Raw genomic sequence first — 20,666 nt, forward strand, 5'->3', positions numbered from 1 at the left:
GAAGACAGGTTTGAGCCTCATAAGTGACATCAATAAGACATCACTCATGAGGCAACTAAGCCAGGAGATAATGGATTAGGGTGGCCAGTTCCTTTCCTCCTTCAATGCATACTAAAAGTCTTAAAAAATGTTCTTAATCTCCTGAATCCTGAGAGTATAGTATACTATACTTCATACATGATTATGATATAAGATACGAGGCCTGTCTAAAAAGTATCCGACCTTAATTTTTCCCGCGTAAAGTTGTGATTCTAAGCCGGCGCCACTGTGCATGGTGGAAGGAGGAACTGTAATGCACATGCTTGAATTTTTTCACCGCATTCGCTTGTGCCAGTCACTGGCTGGTGGTCGCCAAGAAAGGTGCTGTTCTAGGTGTTTGTCGGATTTAGTTTTCTCGCAAGATGACTGAACGAATTGAGCAAAGATACTGCATCAAATTTTGTCAAAAGCTTGGTGATTCTCAAAGTCAAACAATTCGTAAGATTCACCAGGTGTTTGGGGAAGATGCGATGGGTGTAACACAAATTAAGGAGTGGTTCAACCGATTCAAAGATGGCCGCACATCAGCGGAGAGTGAGCAGCATTGTGGCAGGCCCCAAACTGCTCGGAGTGCAGCTGTTGTTGAGAGGGTGCGAAATTTGGTGATGGCAGATCGTCGTTTGACCGTGCGGGAGATTGCCGAAGAGGTTGGAGTGAGTAAAGATTCTGCACATGCAATTTTGCGTGATGATTTGAACATGAACCGAGTGGCTGCGAAATTCTTGCCCAAGTTGTTGTCCCCGGAACAAAAGGACCTCCGTCGTGACGTTGCACAGGACCTTCTGGACACCGCCAACACTGATCCTGGGTTTCTGAACACCGTGATAACTGGAGATGAGTCATGGGTGTACGGGTACGACCCAGGAACAAAAAGACAGTCGTCGCAATGGAAGCATCCCGAGTCTCCAAGGCCGAAGAAAGCGCGGCAGGTGCGAAGCAAAATCAAGGTGATGATGACTGTTTTCTTTGATGTCCGTGGAATTGTGCATCACGAATACGCACCGGAAGGACAAATGGTGACAAAGGAGTACTATCACGATGTTCTCCAGCGACTCCGTGATGCAGTTCGGCGCAAAAGACCAGACATGTGGACGGCGAACAACTGGCACTTGCATCACGACAACGCCCCCTCACATTCATCCCAATTGATACACACTTTCTTGGCCAAACATGGAATTACAACCGTTCACCAACCTCACTACTCTCCAGACCTGGCTCCTTGCGACTTCTGGTTGTTTCCAAAATTGAAGACACCACTGAAAGGATCCCATTTTGAGAGTAGAGAAGAGATAATGCGGAATGCGACGACGGAGCTGAACACCATTCCAAAAGAAGACTTCCAGAGGTGTTTCCGGCAGTGGAAGGATCGGTGGGCTAAGTGTGTGCAAGCACAAGGGGCCTACTTTGAAGGGGATTAGGGTCCCAACCCCGTCAGGTATTTGAAATATTTTTTCTGGCTAAAGGTCGGATACTTTTTAGACAGACCTCGTATATGTGCAGAGACCCGAAGTATAGTATAATATACCTAAATTTGTGCCCTAACTATAACCTGCAGAATTTTTTCAGCAGTGACTTTTTTTTTTGAAGTGGAGAATTATACTGAACTTTAAAAATAAAACAAATATCTCAAGACTCAGGAGGTTAACTAAAGTGATAAGATAGGGGTGATCATAGTTTTGAAAAAGATGACCAAAGAAATTTATCAAGGATGCCACTATTTTGGACAGGCCAGAAGCACTAGTGTACCTCGTATCTTTTAGAGTTCTCTTTGTATGTTACATATTATTTTTGCATAAATCTCCCACATGGATTTAAATTTTCCTCCTGTTTAACCTATATCGTTATTTGTTATACAGTTAAAACAAAGCATTTTGTATGGAAGTTATATTTGATCCTTTATTGTGGTTACCATTCTAGGGGATTTGAATTCGATTCTTGGCAAGGAAATGTAAGGTTTGCTTTGATGTGTTACCTGTTCTAGTGTTTGTTGTCTCCAAAAGTGACACCATGGCAAAGAACTTGTGCTATGTATGAAAATCTATTGTTGGATCACAATCCCTTGAGAGGTACCTAATTGAAAAGACCTAATTTTTAAAGATGATGGTGGAGCTGTACAGTCACTAGTAATTAGTTATCAATTGTCGAGAAGTTCAGATAAATTCTAATATTCATACTTCTTTAGGCGCAGAGGAACTTCTTGATAAAGGAACTGATTACATGGAAAGATTATGAAATTCAAATAGCAGCCTACAACAATATGGGTGTTGGAGTCTTTAGTGATGGTGTGAAGATCAAAACGAAAGAGGGAGGTGCGTAAAATATTGAATCTCTGTCAGTTGCTGTTTAATTATCATTAAAATAAATAATTATCACAGTTTTCCTCACATGTATAGCAAATAAACATTAAATATACTCGGAAGTTCAATTTCTAATGTTTTAAAGTGCAAGTTTTCATGAATTTTTGTCTTCTATTAAGAATTCATATAATTTCTTTCCCTATTTTAAACTATAAAAAGGTGAATAGAAAATAACTAGTAGGAGAAGCAATGTAAAAAAGTGAAACTTGTGCCTAAACAGAGGGAGGTGATGTAAATACGAAACTAATAAATTTTAGTGTAATTTCTGTATTTACGTTCAAAATCTTATTCTTAATTTTGATCCTCTTTAATGACTAAATTTTTTCATTGTATAATATTAATACTTTTCCCTTTATGAATTCAATTTAGTTCTTGTTATTTCTGTGTATACTTCAATTTCATCGTCATCATCATTTCTGTGAAATCATTAAACAAGAGAAAATGACTTTGTGTTTTGTTTCTGTCAGTACCTGAGGCGCCACCAGTGAACATTCGTGCAGAACCAATCAATTCCACTGCTGTGCAGGTATGGTGGAAGCCTCCAGACCCTCAGAAAATTAATGGAATTAATCAAGGCTACAAGTTGCAAGCTTGGAAAGGTAAACAATTTTTAAAAAATAATTTTGGTATATTGTAAGCATGGTAAGCATTTTAAATATTTAATATACTTTCTTGTAAGTCACTACCGGTACAGTATGCCTTGATAAACATATAAGACCTTCCACTTCATGTCTGTGTGAGAGTCTGTCGAAGCTTGTTGTAACCATAGTTCGTTCATAAATGTCATATTTTAATTAACCGAAATTATTATTTATTTTACAGTATCTGATAAATATAGGTTATATATATGGACTACATATTTTTTCAGAGATATCTTCAAAATCTGCATCTATTTGTAATGTAAAAGAAGGTTATTTAAATATCTTCAGAATTTGGAAAACAGATACTGAAGGTTGCTATCATAATTTCGATACTAAAAACCTTAAATGAGCTGTTTGAGAATTAAATTAGTGCAGTATAGTCCTGATACTACAGTTTTGTAATGAATCAATATCAATTACTAGACCTAGTTTTTTAGTTGTTAGGTTAGGTGTGCTAAGTGGAGAAAGTTGTGTAACACATTTTCAATCTCAAATTGTTTCATTGTTTCTCATTATTATTCATGCATTTTGAATCTCAAATTGTTTCAATGTTTCCCATTATTATTCATGCATTTTCGATCTCAAATTATTTTATTGTTCCTCATTATTATTCATTCATTTTCAATTCTCAAATTGTTTCACTGTTTCTCATTATTATTCATGCATTTTAATCTCAAATGGTTTAATTGTTTCTCATTATTATTCATGCATTTTCAATCTCAAATTGTTTCACTGTTTCTCATTATTATTCATGCATTTTGAATCTCAAATTGTTTCATTGTTTCTCATTATTATTCATGCATTTTTAATCTCAAATTGTTTCGCTGTTTCTCATTATTATTCATGCATTTTCAATCTCGAATTGTTTCATTGTTTCTCATTATTATTCATGCATTTTCAATCTCAAATTGTTTCACTGTTTCTCATTATTATTCATGCATTTTCAATCTCAAATTGTTTCACTGTTTCTCATTATTATTCATGCATTTTGAATCTCAAATGGTTTCATTGTTTCTCATTATTATTCATGCATTTTCAATCTCAAATTGTTTCATTGTTCCTCATTTTTATTCATGCATTTTCAATCTCAAATTGTTTCATTGTTTCCCATTATTATTCATGCATTTTCAATATCAAATTTTTTCATTGTTCCTCATTTTTATTCATGCATTTTCAATCTCAAATTGTTTCATTGTTTCCCATTATTATTCATGCATTTTCAATCTCAAATTGTTTCATTGCTTCTCATTATTATTCATGCATTTTCAGTCTCAAATTGTTTCTCATTGTTATTATTATTCATGCATTTTCAATCTCAAATTGTTTCTCATTATTATTCATGCATTTTCAGTCTCAAATTGTTTCTCATTATTATTCATGCATTTTCAGTCTCAAATTGTTTCTCATTATTATTCATGCATTTTCAATCTCAAATTGTTTCACTGTTTCTCATTATTATTTACTGGTTTGTTAGTTCTACAGAACACATATGCAAACAACCTCTTCTTTACGAAGGAAGTAATGTTAACTAAAAAATGAATAGTAATTATTGCAGTACTTAAATATGTTCAAGGTGTTGTCCAGAATCTTATATAATTTTTTGCTGCATTGTATTTGTATAGATGACCCTGCAACTGCAGAGAGAGAGGCACGCTCTATGACAGTTCCTCCGAGTCTACTGGACCCTTTAGCAGAGCAGAATGCGATTATGGGAGATCTCGAGAAGTTCACAGACTACAATATTACAGTATTATGCTTCACTGATCCTGGAGATGGTATAAGGAGCCAGCCTGTGGAAGTGAGAACAGATGAAGATGGTATGATTATTAATTTTTTGTTGAAGTTAATAAGGAGATTAGTGATAACTATAGTAGAGAAGTGTTACATTTTATTTGGATTGAGAAGCAATTTTGCTTTTGTAATATTTTTCCTTTAAAAATTGCCCTTTGTAAGTAGTGAAAACGCACATTAATCAGCACTCTTGCCTATTTTTTTAACTAATATTATTTTGTATGTGGAATTTTTAATACTTTCCTGAGTTTTTGTGCTAAATTCCAGCAAAGAAACATGTTTACCATTAGATTATTTATTTTCTAGCCCATGTACAATGTATGGTCATATTGATATATGTATTTCGGTGTACACTGTTGCCACTGACACTTGCGATAGTCTTAACAATTTATACCATATTTTTATTTAATTTTCTTCCTCTTACAGTACCAGGTGAAGTTGGTAGCCTTCAGTTTGATGATATAAGTGATCGAGCAGTGAAAGTGATATGGAGTCCACCGAAACAGATCAATGGTATTCTCATAGGGTATCAATTGACTTACATGGTGAAAGATCATCCAGAAACACTGAAAGTGGAAAATTTCACGTCTGATACTCTGAGTATCATGGTGAATCATTTACAGGTAGGTTTTTGTATGTGCCACTGTTTCTATCATAGCTCTCTAAGTGGAATCATCACTTTTTTACGGCATCTGTCTCGTTTTCTAATTGCCGCAATGTATACATTATGGAAAAAAAGAATAGTCTGCGTTATTCTTGTAGCTGTAGTCACTGCAGTCCATAAAATAGTAATGAAATAATAATGATGATGGTGATAATAGTGATTATTGTAAACTTTTTAGCTCTGTGCTGAAATATATTAAGAAGACTGAAACAATTATTTTCGTATTCATATTATTATATAAATACCAATAAATTGACATTAGAAATATATCGGAGATCAAAACTAGAAATGATGAAACTAGATTTTGTGAGATATCTTATTTACTCATTAATTGTGCTGTAGGTAACTGTCATTCATTTTTGTTTTACATATATTTCAGGCTACAACACACTACAAATTTGAAATAAGTGCTCGAACTGGTATAGGTCTGGGTCCAGCACGGACAGCTACTATTCAGTCTGGCATTGAACCTGTACTACCGCATCCACCTATTCGGTTAGCTGTGACTAATATTGAAGCATTTTCAGTCGTTCTGCAATTCACACCTGGCTTCGATGGCAATTCTTCTATTACTAAATGGATTGTTGAGGTAAAAATTATTATATTTCTTTTTACATTAAAGTGATCTATAATTAAGTGGATTATTGAAATGATAAGAAAATGTATTTTTTTAGCCTTATTGTTATGTAGGTTAAGTTATATATCACAAAATGAATTTTTAAGGTAAAAATTGTATTCTTTTTCATCTTGTTACTGATATTGATTTAACATCAATTGGATTGCTGCAGTGAAAATTGCATTTTTGCATTTATAATAAATTTAGTTCGTAGTTTGTAGCAAAAATTAAATTAAAGTATGGTTTATTTAACGACGCTTGAAACTGCAGAGGTTATATCAGCGTCACCGGTGTGCTGTAATTTTGTCCCACAGGAGTTCTTTTACATGCCATTAAATCTACTGATATGAAACTGTCACATTTAAACACTTAGATGCCATCGATCTGGTCTGGGATTGAAACCGCAACCTCGAGCATAGAAGGCCAGCATATACCAATTATGCTACCGAGACCGACTTCGTAGCAAAACTCTTTGAAGTAATACCTAATGGATTATAAATAACTAGTATTGTCTGATGCTATTCTGTGTACATAGTCCTTTTCAAGTGCACAAGAATGGAGCAAAATGACATCACTGGTCACTTTTAACCAAATTACCACTGTTAATCTATAGTCCCGTTGCTCTAATTTCTGGCAGCCAATGACATTGCAGGTCGGCTACATTTAAACGTGTGCGTCTTGTGATTCGCTAATGAAGATATTGTGACAGCGACGTGAGATTCGAACTCACGACCAGCGTCCCGCAAGAGAGAAGATCGCGCGGAGCACTTTGGAATGGCGCGCGGCTGAGAGGGCCAACGCGACGAGTTTGCGCGCGCATCTGGTGCTGGTAGAGAGGAGAGGGCTCTGGATTTCTCTGGAATGCCATCTCTAGAGACGCGTGGAACCTTCGAGGTTACGTCGCTGTGGTTATAAATTACGGTCGCGAAGGAACGACAGCAGTTTCAGAGTTTTCAGTTGATTAGTGAGCTAGTCAGTGAGAAAGAGAGCAAGCAAGCCAGTCTTGTGTACCGGAGTTCGACTCGAGTGTGCGTTCGCAACTGCGTCAGCATCTGAAGGCCTGAGTTCGAGTGCAGTGGACCGCAGTGGGAGGGACCTGAGTTCGAGTGCAGTGGACCGCAGTTGGAGGGACCTGAGTTCGAGTGCAGTGAACTGTCTCTGAAGGTCTGTGGTTCGAGATACTGTGAACTCGAGTGACTGAGATAGAAGAACTGTGAACTGAGAACTGGTAGTTCTGATTTAAATAGTGCTTTGTAAATATTAGTTAAGATTAACAGTTCATTGTTGTGCGTAATAGTCCAAGTAAATTGTCATTGTCGTCGGTGGAGTGCTATAACGAATACTGTGTTGAGTGAAGATCCAATTGTTGACGAGAGCGTTTAAGGCGAATTGTAGAAAGGAATTATTGTTGTGGCGAATAAATTACATTGTTGTTACTAATAAAATTTACAATATTAAGCATTTCCTAAGGCTGCATAAATACTTAATATATAATCGCCCGCCATTTTGGCTCTTTCATTGGCGTTCGCAGAAAGCACACAAGGACGTTATTTGCCGCTCAATTACAGTGCGTTTGATTTATTATCATAGGAGCTACGACATGATAATGTTTAACAGTGCGGCAAATAGATCCCTCGTCTGGTAGCTTGGCAACGAAAGAACAAAAATGGCGAACAATACTACCTACCTAGACTTTATAGAGCCTTGACTTCCTAAGACGTAAGCAAAGAGGAGGAGTCATGCCGGGAATAACAGCATCGCGACTATAATAGTAAAATTCAGTCAATTTAGCCATTTTACATTCCGTTTTGTGGAATGCAAAAAAAAGAAAAAAGTCTGGTAAATGTTAAGAGTCGGTGAACAAATTACTGTACTGCAAATATGATAACGATAATATATTGTCTGTGTGAATAGGGTGGTAGATTTTTTTTTTTTTTTGAGTGGGAGGGAAAATTTATAGTCATTTTAACTGCTAGTTCACACTGCAACTGTCTGCTGGGAATGGATTTCCATTTACTGGCCAATCTGCAGACATCTGTTGCCATCTAATGGCCATACCTGAAACATGCTCACCTTCAAATCATGTGAAATAGTCTCTGTGTCTGCATCTTTGTAGTAGAAGTGAAAAACATTCTGTCATTTGCTTTTTAAATTAATAGTTTCCTAGTTATTTTTGACCAAGGAAACAACTAAAAACTCTAAACAGAACAGACCTTGGAATTTCAACTTTGAACCTTCCAAATGCGAGACCAATGTCATACCACTGAGCCATCTCATTCACTGTTGCTAGATTTTGTATTGATATTGCATTTCGTATAATAGTGTTCTTGTTATCCTCTAAGTCAGAGATGGTCATCGTGCCTCACTTGAGAATATGTGCCTCACTGACCTTCACAGAGCTTATCGCTCTGAGTGACATCATCTTCACAGTCCCCGTTCCTCCCTCACGTAGCTCCTAGGTGTGGGCAGGTTCTATATCAGTTTCATAAGCAATATCAGTAGTGGCATAATGGCATTATCAAAGCAGTGTGTACGCTTTAGAAAACGACTATTTCATGAGAAATGGGAGGAAGAGTTTTTTTTGCTGTTTAGAAGGGGAGAACATACGATGTATGTTATGCTCGAAAATCCTATTAGGCATTAATAAATTTAATATACAACGACATTACTCCTTATGTCACAAAGAACATGCTGAATTAGAAGGTAAGATAAATTAAATGTTATTTTTCGTACTATTCCGAAGAAAATTTATGATCTTAACATTTGCATAGTATACTAAATACAACATTATACCTTAAACACGCTGCATTAAAAGGTAGCCTACAAGGAATTAAATGTTGTTTGTACGTATTATTTCCAAAAGAAATTTATAAAAAAATATATCAAATGTGCGTAGAAAACGAAATATGATTTTCTGAAATTATTTTAGGTCGAGAACATGCAAATCTATTAAGTAATCTTGAGAAACGCCAGAATATTCAATAAAATAAACATAGACAACGTGATGGAATATTATTGGCTAGTTACGCAATTTCTCGCCAGTGATTTAAATCAATTCAGCTATGGAGAAACAGTAAAGAGGTTTATGATTAAAGCTTCCGAATTAATTTGCCAAATTGAATAAAAGTTTTCGAGTCTCTCATGTTAACCAAGCGCTTTCCTAATAATTCGCCACTGACTGCCTTAGCGATTACGATAAGGTGACGCAGGTCACAGCAGTTTATATTTCCCATCCTACTCTGCAGTCTCCTCTCCTAGTAAACAAACTATTTCAAATAGAGTGCCTCACGTAACCGAAAATTGTGCCCATGTATGCTCTAAGTAGTAAGGATGCATGTTTAAATTCCTCCAAATATATGTAGGCCTATATTTTTTTCAGGCACAGACTACAAGAAATGCAACCTGGGTGCCAATGTTTGAAGTATCTGATCCAGATGCAACAACACTAACTGTAACAGGGCTCGTTCCTTTTATGTTGTACAAACTACGAATAATTGCAAACAACGTTGTTGGAGCCTCAGTCCCTTCAGAACCCACTAAGGAGTTCCAAACCATTCAGGCACCTCCAGCTCATCCACCCTACAATGTTACAGTTCGAGCAATGAGTGCTACAGAACTTCGAGTCAGATGGATTGTAAGTATACATTGGCCAGAAGAAAACTCTAAGATTTACTTATTTAAAAAAGATACAAACTCACCATTAGTCGAATGGTTAGAATGTTGACTTTCTATACCACCAGAGATCTGAATTGAAATCCTGGCGAGTCCAGATGGACTGTTTTTATGGTTAAAAGTCATGTTGCCCAAGTTTATGTGGGCATTAGTTATTTCTCTTACCATAATGCCACCACTTCTCTCCATTAACCACCACCACCATCATCTTTTTTGCAAAGTACATTTACCTTCATGTCACAGTCTACTATATACAGTCGCGAAGCTCAATATGTAGTAAAAATGCAAACATGGGTAGTTGCCCACCACTAGGATCGCTACTATCGCCTCATCATCACAGATCTCTCCTAGCAGATGGCAAAATATGTTACACTCTCGTCGTGTTCTTTTGGAAAAATTAACACTTTCCTTCCATTATTGAAATATTAAATGGATAAAGTTCATTTATTATTTTAATGAAGTATATTAAATTCCACCATAAACTCGAAGATACCTGCAAGAAATAGGTTAATATTATTTTTGTTTGTGCAAAACGAACTGAAATTTACTATAATCGCTTCACTCATTCAAGATTATAGCAATAATGAACTATGAAACCAATAAATATTAATTTGCATTTCCCTTTACAACAATAATATAATAACAATAATAATGGAAATATGAATTAATGGGAGTAACTTACGTGTACCGGTACTTGTAGTGTAGGCTTACGTAGTTAACAAAGTGGGATGAGGTTAAGCAATAATAATCACACCAGAATTGGAAATAAAACGTGATCAATAAATTTTATTGTAACAGACTTACTTTTTCTACGTCTCTAGTAAAGTAACAAATAAAAATAACAACAAAATTAACAGCTATAATTAAAAACATATCCTTTGAAAAAAAAAAGTAGGCCAAAGTTGTCTGAAAATGTACAATTATTCAAGGAATCAGCTGATACAGACGTAGAATTAGCGCAAAGCTTTTGTTTCTCAGCTGCAGGTAATAACAGAACAGGTTTATTTGAAACATCAAATAAAGTTGGAACTGCATTCCAGATTAATTTATTTTTGTTTTCATTCATAAATTGTGTGTTTTCGAAATGAAGAGAGCAAAACTTTATATTATTATAAAGATATGCTTCATTCTTTGTCATTAGATCTTCCCTCCTGCTGTTTATTAACCACTTTTTGCATTTAGAAGTAAAATAAGAAATAGATGTTAGGATTTTTCTTCATGAGCATCAATGCGAAATACGCAACGACCTAGCTAGCACTCGATGGAAATACGACTCAGTCCACTCTAAATCCAAAGTCGACAGTGGACAGTCTATTGTTTATAGTTGCTAACCGCTTGGAGCGCTTTATCGTGAGATTTGCAAAAAATCACCTCAAGCTTCGCGACTGTATATAGTAGACTGTGTTCATGTGGTGTACAAGTGGAAAATGTCTGAAGACAGGAATAGAAATTATTGACAGCTTTGATGTGTAAAAAATATAATAATAAAACCAAGTGAAGCTTATGGATCATTTAGCCATCTTTGTTAGCTATCATCCACACAGTGCTAACGGGATACAAGTAATAAATCCCAATCCTGAATTCCATCTTCTTTACCCCTTCAAAATACAAGGGTAATTTCATAAGTCATGGCAACTATATTATGTCAGCCAATAAAGCTGCAGGAATAGAAATTCACTATATGCGGTTGGTCACTGGAATGTGCTTTGCAATGCTGGTACCATCTCTGGTCAGCAAGAAAAGACACCTAAGTCAAAAAGAATAATTTTTCAGGAGAGATTTTCTTTTTAATTTACTCTTAACTGAATATAAGTATAATAATGAAATTCATGTATGTTGGTTAAAGTAAGGCCCTTTTCAATTTAAAATAAAATAAATTTTATTATTTAAAAAATTAGAAAAAATACTAGATTTATGTGATTAGGTACAACAGAAAAATCGACTTTTTGATTTATGTGCCTTTTCCTGCCGACCAAAGAAATTGGGTCCGGGTACAGGAGGCAATGGGTAAGAGAAATTGAAAGATGCGTAAATAGAAATCATTGTTTTATTATTATTTTTTTTTATCCAATGCCACCAGGTTGTCTTTTCGACATTTCTGGTCTTCTCTCCTGGCTGTGGCTTAATTGTAACCCACTTCTGAGGTTGGGGCGCCTGGAAGGCGGAGTTACATTACCCCAATGATGTGATAGGCTGATTATGATAATGTGGTGCCAGGAGAGGTCTTAAATCTAAACTTAACCTAAATTCCAGACCATGGACGAACACAGGAATACTCCCCTTTAAGGAAAAATTCCTGTGCTCTAACCGGGAATCGAACCCGGGACCTCATGAACTATAGCCAGAAGCTCTGACCACTAGACCATGAGGCTGGTCATTGTTTTATTATGCACTAAAGGAAAACAAAGTACATTACTCACAGCTAACACCCTTCAAAATAATCTCACATCTTTGCCAGTGATTATGCAGGCATTGAACACTATTGGCTGTGTGCGATTCGTCTATGTGGACTATCTCTCTTTGAAACACCGTTAGGAATGTCCTCCCTGTTTGCAAACCGCTTCCCATGCAGTGGCTTCTTCAATTGCGGAATGAGATCAAAGTCACATCAGGCGAGTAGGGAGGATGTTCCAATGTACTATCACCCAATGCCTCTCGTAGCTCAGAATGACACTGACGAGCATTTCTGCCACGAAGAACTGCAATTTTCATGTATGACCGCTGTTTAACTTTACTTACATCCATCTTGGAATACAGCCTCTAGCATACTAACTTTTGCGTGTGCTGTCAACTAGCTACCAGGTGCACACAGACGCAATCTGGTGGTGGTATCCCGTACAGTGTAAAACAGATTTACAAACGTTTATACTGAACTAACCACATTTTTGGTTATTCGGAAGATATAACATAGTTGCCATGACTTATGAAATGACCCTCGTAGAATTCATCACACTAGCAGCATACCAGCAGTACTATATGATATCAAAGATTGATAATTCCTAGCAAAATCTGCTTATTCGTGATGTTTATAAGGCTGAAACTATTGTGTCTAATATTGGTGAGGATGAATGTTATATGAACGTCTAAATTAGTGGTAGTGTAGCAATTAAGGCATAACACTGCAAGATGGAAGGCCACTGATTCAATTCCCGATGGGGTCATGAACTTTCTTCATAGATCTAATCCTTTTGGTCGCATTATTAACTAGAGTATAACAGAAATGAGTACCAGGAATATTTCCTTGGGGGTAAAAGCTGTAGAACTGACATCCCTACTGCTATTAATGCCAATTGATTGTACAGATGGGAGCCTTAACCTCCCACTACCCTGTGGACCTTCATAGCCTGTAATGGGGATAAATTAAAAAAAAATAATAATAATAATAATGGTTTTATTTAACCTGGCAGAGTTAAGGCTGTTAAGGCCTTCTCTTACACTCAACCAGGATTAAAAATTGCTTACATAGTTGATCATACAACTGGATCGGAATTAAGTAATTACATACGGATATAATTTAGGTACATAATGAGATCAAAATAGGTAGTTACGTAAAAATTTACTTCATAAAATAAAAATAAACATAGTGAAATACATATTAATGTTGTTAGAATCAAATACGAATCACATAAAAACAGAAGCCGATAATTGAATAAAAAAATGTGCACAGTAAAAATAAAAATAGACACATTAGTATACATATTAGTATTAGATTACAATTAAGTAGGATTTACATAATTAAACCAGAAACCGACAATTGAATAAAATGTACACAAAAAATAGATTGATAATAAAAAAAAACAACACAGCGGGATACATATTGGCGTTAAGTGATAAATAAACACGATTTAGATAATAAGAAACACAAAAAAATAAATAAAATTAAATACAGTGGAACGCATTCCATTAAATATTTTCAACGCATTAGGTCTGGCAACTCATCATAAGATATTTTTCTAATTTACATTTAAAGGAAATTAAAGTTTGGCAGCCCTTGACTTCAGGCGGCAGAGAATTCCAGTGACGAGAAGTAGCAACAGTGAAAGATGAAGAATAAAGAGATGATGTGTGGAGTGGTAGACTATGAGTTCTGTTCGGAACTTAGACTGTTAAACATTTTACTTGTGGTGTTATGTAAGCCTACATGTATAATGTTCACTGAACATATTTTGTGTGTAATTCCAGCCTTTGCAACAAGTGGAATGGTTTGGAAATCCTCGAGGATATAACATTTCATATCGAGAAGTTGGCCCTACTGTTACTGGTGGGAAGTGGCGCAGTGCTACTATAGAGGACCATACTGCTAATTCTCACATTCTGGAGAATCTGGAAGAGTTCGCTCAGTACGAGATCATTACGCAGGCGTACAATGATGTGGGCAGTTCTAGGCCAAGCCCTATTGCTGTCGAGCGGACACGTGAATCTGGTACCCTACCTTTCTTTCTCATATTAAAAATGTAAAAATAATCTTCATTACATTTGTAAAGTTTCTTTCAACCCATAAGCAGTGTTGACTAGATCAGACGCTATGGACAGTACTCTATAACAGAGTTGCCAGTATGAAAGGATAATTCCAAGCCTTTGGCGTGAGACGAACTCGATAGCTCAATGGTAGAGCGCCTGACCGGAGAACAGGAAGTCGCAGGTTCGATTCCTGCTGGAGGTTGTGTAATTTTTCTTTCATACCATGGCATGATTGTGACTATAATAGTATTTAAATTCATTAATATGTCACATCAACGGACGTGTATACGTCACCAAACATCGTAAGATGAAGATTACATTTGTAAAGTTTCTTTCAACCTATAAGCAGTGCTGACTAGATCAGACGCTATGGACAGTACTCTATAACAGAGTCGCCAGTATGAAAGGATAATTCCAAGCCTTTGGCGTGAGACGAACTCGATAGCTCAGTGGTAGAGCTCCTGACCGGAGAACAGGAAGTCGCAGGTTCGATTCCCGCTCGAGGTTGTGTAATTTTTCTTTCATACCATGGCATGATTGTGACTATAATAGTATTTAAATTAATTAAAAATAATCCTTTATTTATATTTTCAAGTTAACTTAACAGTGGACTTTTGCATGTGACTAAAAATTCTTTATTTGCAGTCCCTTCTTTCGGACCCATGGGAGTAGAAGCAAATGCAACTTCTTCAACAACAATAGTCGTGAAGTGGGGAGATGTGCCTAGAGAGCATCAGAATGGTCAAATAGAGGGCTACAAAGTATATTATGGATCTAATCTAAGACTACCATTTCAGGTATGAAAGTTTTAATTTGACGTTTTTATGTTTTTTCTTGTATAAAATAATTAAATATGTTGTTGGCTGCAGCTTTCTTTGGAGTAGGGATATGTTTTGCATTTCTCTGAAGACTTTTTTTTTTTACAAAACTGAAAATAATCACAGTAAGATGGCAGAGAGGCAACTGTACTGTATATATGCCTGGATTTAATACTTATTATTCACTTCCCTGACGTAAAACATATTCATTGGATATCTGTCTCAAATAGATAATTAATTCGTTTCTCCTAATTTAGGCCTACAGGTTATAGATTCATGAATAGTTGTTGCCATTAACTAGGTTGAATGAATGAAGAAATTTTGTTACTGATCACTGTATTGTGCACTTTGCATCTTTTCTCTTTTAGTAATTTATTTTCACTAGCATTTTACCTCTTTTGATGTAAGGCCTCTATCATTTTATCTCCATTTATTCCTCCACTTTCTCTTTCTTTATCTGCTTTTCTTCTTTTTATTTTCCACTTTTTTGTTTCTTTTTTCTGTCTTTCTTTTTTTTATTCTTCTTTTTCTTTCTGTGCTTTGTTTTGTATTTTATTCTAAACTGTAATCTTTGAAAGACAGATGCAATCTTGAAAGCAGAAAAGACAGATCTGTTAGATTCTAGGATGTGAACTTAGAAGGAGATAGATAATATACAGTAGTGAAAGATATTCTTCTATACTCTTCTGAAACCAGCTCTGAGATTGGCTGATTGTTTCTTCACAAAGACATTCTGAGATTCGTGGTGGCTAATATTCCTCCCAATACTTGGATTTGTTCAGCTTTTTTTTTTTATATAGCTTTCTACTGTGCCATATTGTAATAGTATCTAAATATTTTCAAATGTCTAAAGTTTAAGAATTCAGTGAAATAAAGAACGCACTTTGCATTCCACGTTACATTAATCTGCTTTTAACGTTTAGTTCGAAGTTATATCTTTTCATTATGTATCATCCATAAATATAAAAAGACAGAAAGTACGTTCTTTATTTCACTGATATATAATATTCTTTTTCTTCTTTTTTTCATAGTAATACAAATAAATAGCAACAACAAACACTTCTGAGTTTTTCAAGCCCATTTCATTTTCAGGAAAATTAGAAATCATTTTTCCATTTTGTTTTAAAGAGGTGCAATATTCCTGTGCTCCTTCATTTTATAATTTAATATTTGATAAATGTTTTCCTTCTATTCATAGAACATACACAAGTACTGATAACCATGTTTCCGATTTTATATTATTTTTCTAATTTAACCCGTAAGTGGTGAGGTATTTTTCTAGGCATGTAACTGGTGAGGTGGGGATTGCATTTACCCCAACTTATAAACTTGTATCGTAGCACTCAGATAATCAAACTGAATGTTTAATTTATATAATCAAGTACTTTTATTAGTTTTAACTAGGTTTTCTTCAAAATTAGGGAAGCAGGCAGCATAATAAGCAATGAAAAAAATATATATCTCCGCACTTCCACCTGGCGCAGGCTTTTCTTAAAATTGCTGGGGTACTCACAGCCACCACCTCGCCAATTACGGGTTAATTTATATTTAATTGAATACAAAGTGATAGTTAAGTACAAGATGTATTAATCTGTATCTGCTCATTTCTTACTAATTTATGTCAATATTGTTATTGTTAATGTTTTTTATGTATTGTTTCCGTTAGTTTTAAACTCTTATGTTATAGTGTTTGGTGAATTGATTCTTTTGTTTCAGTATAAAGATATTCCAAATAACTCGACGCAAACCACAACACTGACTGAACTGCGCAAGTACGTGCAGTACCACATCCAAGTGTTGGCTTACACTCGGCTGGGTGATGGTGCTCTTAGTACTCCCCCTGTTCGTGTTCAAACCTTCGAAGATGGTAAAGACATCTCTTCAGTCAAATTATACGACTTGTGTTACTCAGTATATTGGCTTGTCTCTCATTTTAAATTGAGATATATATGAAGAGAAAAAGAAATACGAAAAAATGTGAAGAATTGCAATATGGGGATATTTATGTTTTAGTATTTAGTATTAGTATTTATTTATTTATTTAACCTGGTAGAGATAAGGCCGTCAGGCCTTCTCTGCCCCTCTACCAGGAGATTCCAACTACAATATCAACAATAAAATTACAATTAGTATTAGTTTTATTAAATTCAAAAGAGGTTTTACTGAATTTTTCTAGAGTAGCAAAGAAACTCACTCATAGCCTAATCTTACTCACTGATTTGTTGTGGCGTCATGAAGTTTTAGATTTATTTGAAATTTGTCTTCCCAGTATTTATCCAGTCTGCCAACATTCCATTTTTCAAAGTCATATTGAGTTCAGATAAGTTTGTGAATGAATATTAATATTGTATCCTGATGTAACAGAATCTGCTTCTGCCATCTTAACATGATAAGTGAATGACTGAAAATAAAAACTAATTATCTGATATTATCTTTCCATTTTTTCAGTAGGTTTATATGAATTTGAAATGGAATCCGATGGGGCTCCATTATCAATAAATGTTCAATTTAATTCAACATAATATCCTTATAAAGTGCAATATTTAACTCATATCTTATGTTTTCATTTCTTTGATGATCCAGTGTAGTATAATCAGTCAGTGAGCGAAATAATTTAATTTCTGTAATATTTGTTTCTTGTAAATGTTTTGGGCCGTAGTTCGGTATAACAATCAGTACTTTATAATGTTTTAATATTTTTTCTCTGTTTTGTGTAATATTTACTTATGTATATTAATTGTCTGCATCTATTAATTTTATAACCAATATAATTAATATTTGTGCATGAATTAAGGCAGTGAGGATAATTGAAACTGGGAAACTATATGTACTGTACTTCATTCTATAATTATTTTTGTTTTTATGTGAAATGCAACAATACATATATTTCCGATTTAATACTCTGTTACTACTTCAGAGTGGAATCTGTTCTTAATTAATAGTTTATTATAAAACAACCTCCTGAATTTGCAGGTTGCCAAAAAAGACAAGGTAAACAAAAATACAATAATAACGGGAATAATAACTTATTATTTAAGTATACAGTAAATGTTGGAGAAAATACTAAATTAATATGACATTTGAGATCAAAATAATATCTAAGTGTTATCTCTTAATAATTATTATATAAGAAGGATTTTCAAATAGAATTATTCTTTATTTTCAGCTCCTGGTGCTCCTTCAAATGTATCATTTCCAGACGTATCATTTACAACAGCTCGCATTATATGGGATGTTCCTGAAGAACCAAATGGAGAAATATTAGCTTATCGTGTAACATACCACTTACACACTTCCAGTAATCTTAATGTGTCACATGATTTCCCGCCCTCAGACAGAACATATCGGTAAGAAAAAAAAATATCTTACACATTTTGCAGCAATTTACTTCTTTAACATATTACCAATTTTATATTACTGTTTAAATTTTCTTTAACCCCATGAATCATATCTGACGACTTAATTTTGTAATTGTACGGTTTAAGGAGATTTATAGAGCTAATTTTGCATAAATGAATATAAAATAACTATTCAGATATTGGAATCTCTTCACTATTCTTTTGTTATTTATGGATCTTTAATGCCTCGTAAATAATCATTTTACAAAGATACTAGCTTGAAGTAGTCCTATTAGTCCTATTTGTTCCTTCTTGTATACATATTTTCCATTTAATTTTAGCGACAGAAGAATAAAGGCTCTGACAGTATTGCCACTACACATGCTATCTCTCTAATAACTAATTTTCAAAGAAAATTGTGTAGATTTCCTGTAATCCTAAGCTTTTAATAAATTAGAGTCATACTTCTGAAAATAATAATTTAATTATTAATTTATCATTTATACCTTGATACAAAAAAAAAAAAAAAAATTGTCATATCGTCTTGTCTTCTATTATCCATTTGTGTACAGTGATGTCTGCTAAACTATTGAACGAATTTTGTAAAGTGGTTTTTGGCATGTTATCTGCTTTCATTCATGTATTTGTGTATAGATATGCTTCTAAACTATTGAAAGAATTTTGTTATTATTTAGTATACAAGTCAATTCATCCAGAAATGATACACAAATGTTTCGCGTCATATTTATTAGAAAGGTTCCGTCACTGACTTATCTGTTTTGTTTGTAAAAGATATACAGTGTGTCCACAAATTATTCGCACAACTTCAGCACTAAATTTAAAAATAACCAAACAGGATATCGGTGTGAAACTTTTTGCATTTGAAAGAGCATCTCTCCGAGTTTTTAAAATAATTTTTGTTTTTGTCAGACGTGACTACTAATTGATGACAAAAAATTAAGTAAAATGACTACTCCACAAGAAAAAGCACAGTATGTATTGGTTTTTTGAGACGAAGTCAGACACACAAGTGCAAAGAAAGTAAAGGCGTTAAGAATAACGTTACAGTAAAATCAAGATCATTCACGATGGGAATATAAACATAACAGCAAACATACTTGGTAACCATGGAAACATAACAACGACGCCATTTCCTCATATTCTGTCGTATACTTCAGTGCTCCACGATTCTGTTCTGTTTGCAAATCACGTAAACATAAGCATGAAAGTTTGGAGTTTGCAAACTTTCATGTTAACGTCTTACGGTAATGTTTATGCCAGTGCTTATGTGAATCATTGTGAATGATCCCATTTGGTAGCCTGGGCGCAAACTTCTGTGTTTATGTTACGGTTATGTTTAATTTTCATTGTGAATGGACCTTAACTGTAGTAACATGATGTTTTTTCTGTGGTGTTTGGGTAAAGGGAGATAAGTCATTTCTTTGTGCTGATGGAATGTTGTTCTCCAGATGAACACAAGTTAAATTATACAAGCGAGTGTGCAAAAATCAAAAGAATACTACCAGTTGATGTGTTTTATTTGTGTAGAAAATTATTTGCCATAAGGGTCCGAAGTTTAATTTTCTATCTCCAAAATCATTTTTATGACTTATCTCCCTTTACCCAAACAACACGGATTTGTTCAAACATGTTAAAACAATATTAAAATTGAGTTAAGTATAAAAATTTAAATTTGAAATGTTACCTAATAATCTTTAATGACATTATTGGTTGTAAGGTTGGTTGTATCATTGTTACTGCATTTACTATCCCATCTGCTCGTTGATTATCATGACCAGGTATCTACTGAAAGTGTTTTCTTCGATATTTGAAATGAACATAATAGCATGTTGAATGTTTTCATTACAGAGCCACAGAATTAGAATCCGAGCAGTACTACATGTTTTCTGTGACAGCCCAGACTCGAGTAGGCTGGGGGAAGACAGCCAATGCTCTTGTATTTACCACAAATAACAGAGAACGACCACAGCCTCCATCTGTGCCACAAATCAGTCCAAGCCAAGTCCAGAGCGAACAAATTACTTTTAGTTGGACACCAGGTCGAGATGGATTTTCTCCTCTGAGGTAGCTATGTTTCTTCTGTCATCCAGTTAAAATGATTAACTGTATTAGTAGAGTCCTGTGAAAGTCATTTTATTTTTAAGGAAAATTTGTTTTAAAATTTCAAGATTTCTGTGTTCTTGCCAATTTGGCGGTATTATTTTAAAATTATATATATCCTGGCTTAAGATATAAAACATGATAAGAG

General features: G+C 34.7%; 1 protein-coding gene across 4 annotated transcripts in view; it reads left to right on the forward strand.

The window, feature by feature from the left end:
• Positions 1-20,666, forward strand: part of sdk (sidekick cell adhesion molecule) — a 460,070-nt gene that overhangs the window by 405,182 nt on the left and 34,222 nt on the right. For all 4 annotated transcript variants that reach the window (XM_069838943.1, XM_069838944.1, XM_069838942.1 and 1 more), the window contains 11 exons: positions 2,222-2,348; positions 2,864-2,995; positions 4,660-4,854; positions 5,255-5,451; positions 5,872-6,081; positions 9,488-9,742; positions 13,963-14,203; positions 14,887-15,038; positions 16,776-16,926; positions 18,226-18,406; positions 20,267-20,482. In XM_069838943.1, coding sequence (XP_069695044.1) covers positions 2,222-2,348; positions 2,864-2,995; positions 4,660-4,854; positions 5,255-5,451; positions 5,872-6,081; positions 9,488-9,742; positions 13,963-14,203; positions 14,887-15,038; positions 16,776-16,926; positions 18,226-18,406; positions 20,267-20,482 — 2,057 coding nt within the window. The remainder of the gene's footprint in view (positions 1-2,221; positions 2,349-2,863; positions 2,996-4,659; positions 4,855-5,254; positions 5,452-5,871; positions 6,082-9,487; positions 9,743-13,962; positions 14,204-14,886; positions 15,039-16,775; positions 16,927-18,225; positions 18,407-20,266; positions 20,483-20,666) is intronic.

This window comes from Periplaneta americana, chromosome 11, assembly GCF_040183065.1.
Source record: "Periplaneta americana isolate PAMFEO1 chromosome 11, P.americana_PAMFEO1_priV1, whole genome shotgun sequence".
Lineage (NCBI taxonomy): Eukaryota > Metazoa > Arthropoda > Insecta > Blattodea > Blattidae > Periplaneta > Periplaneta americana.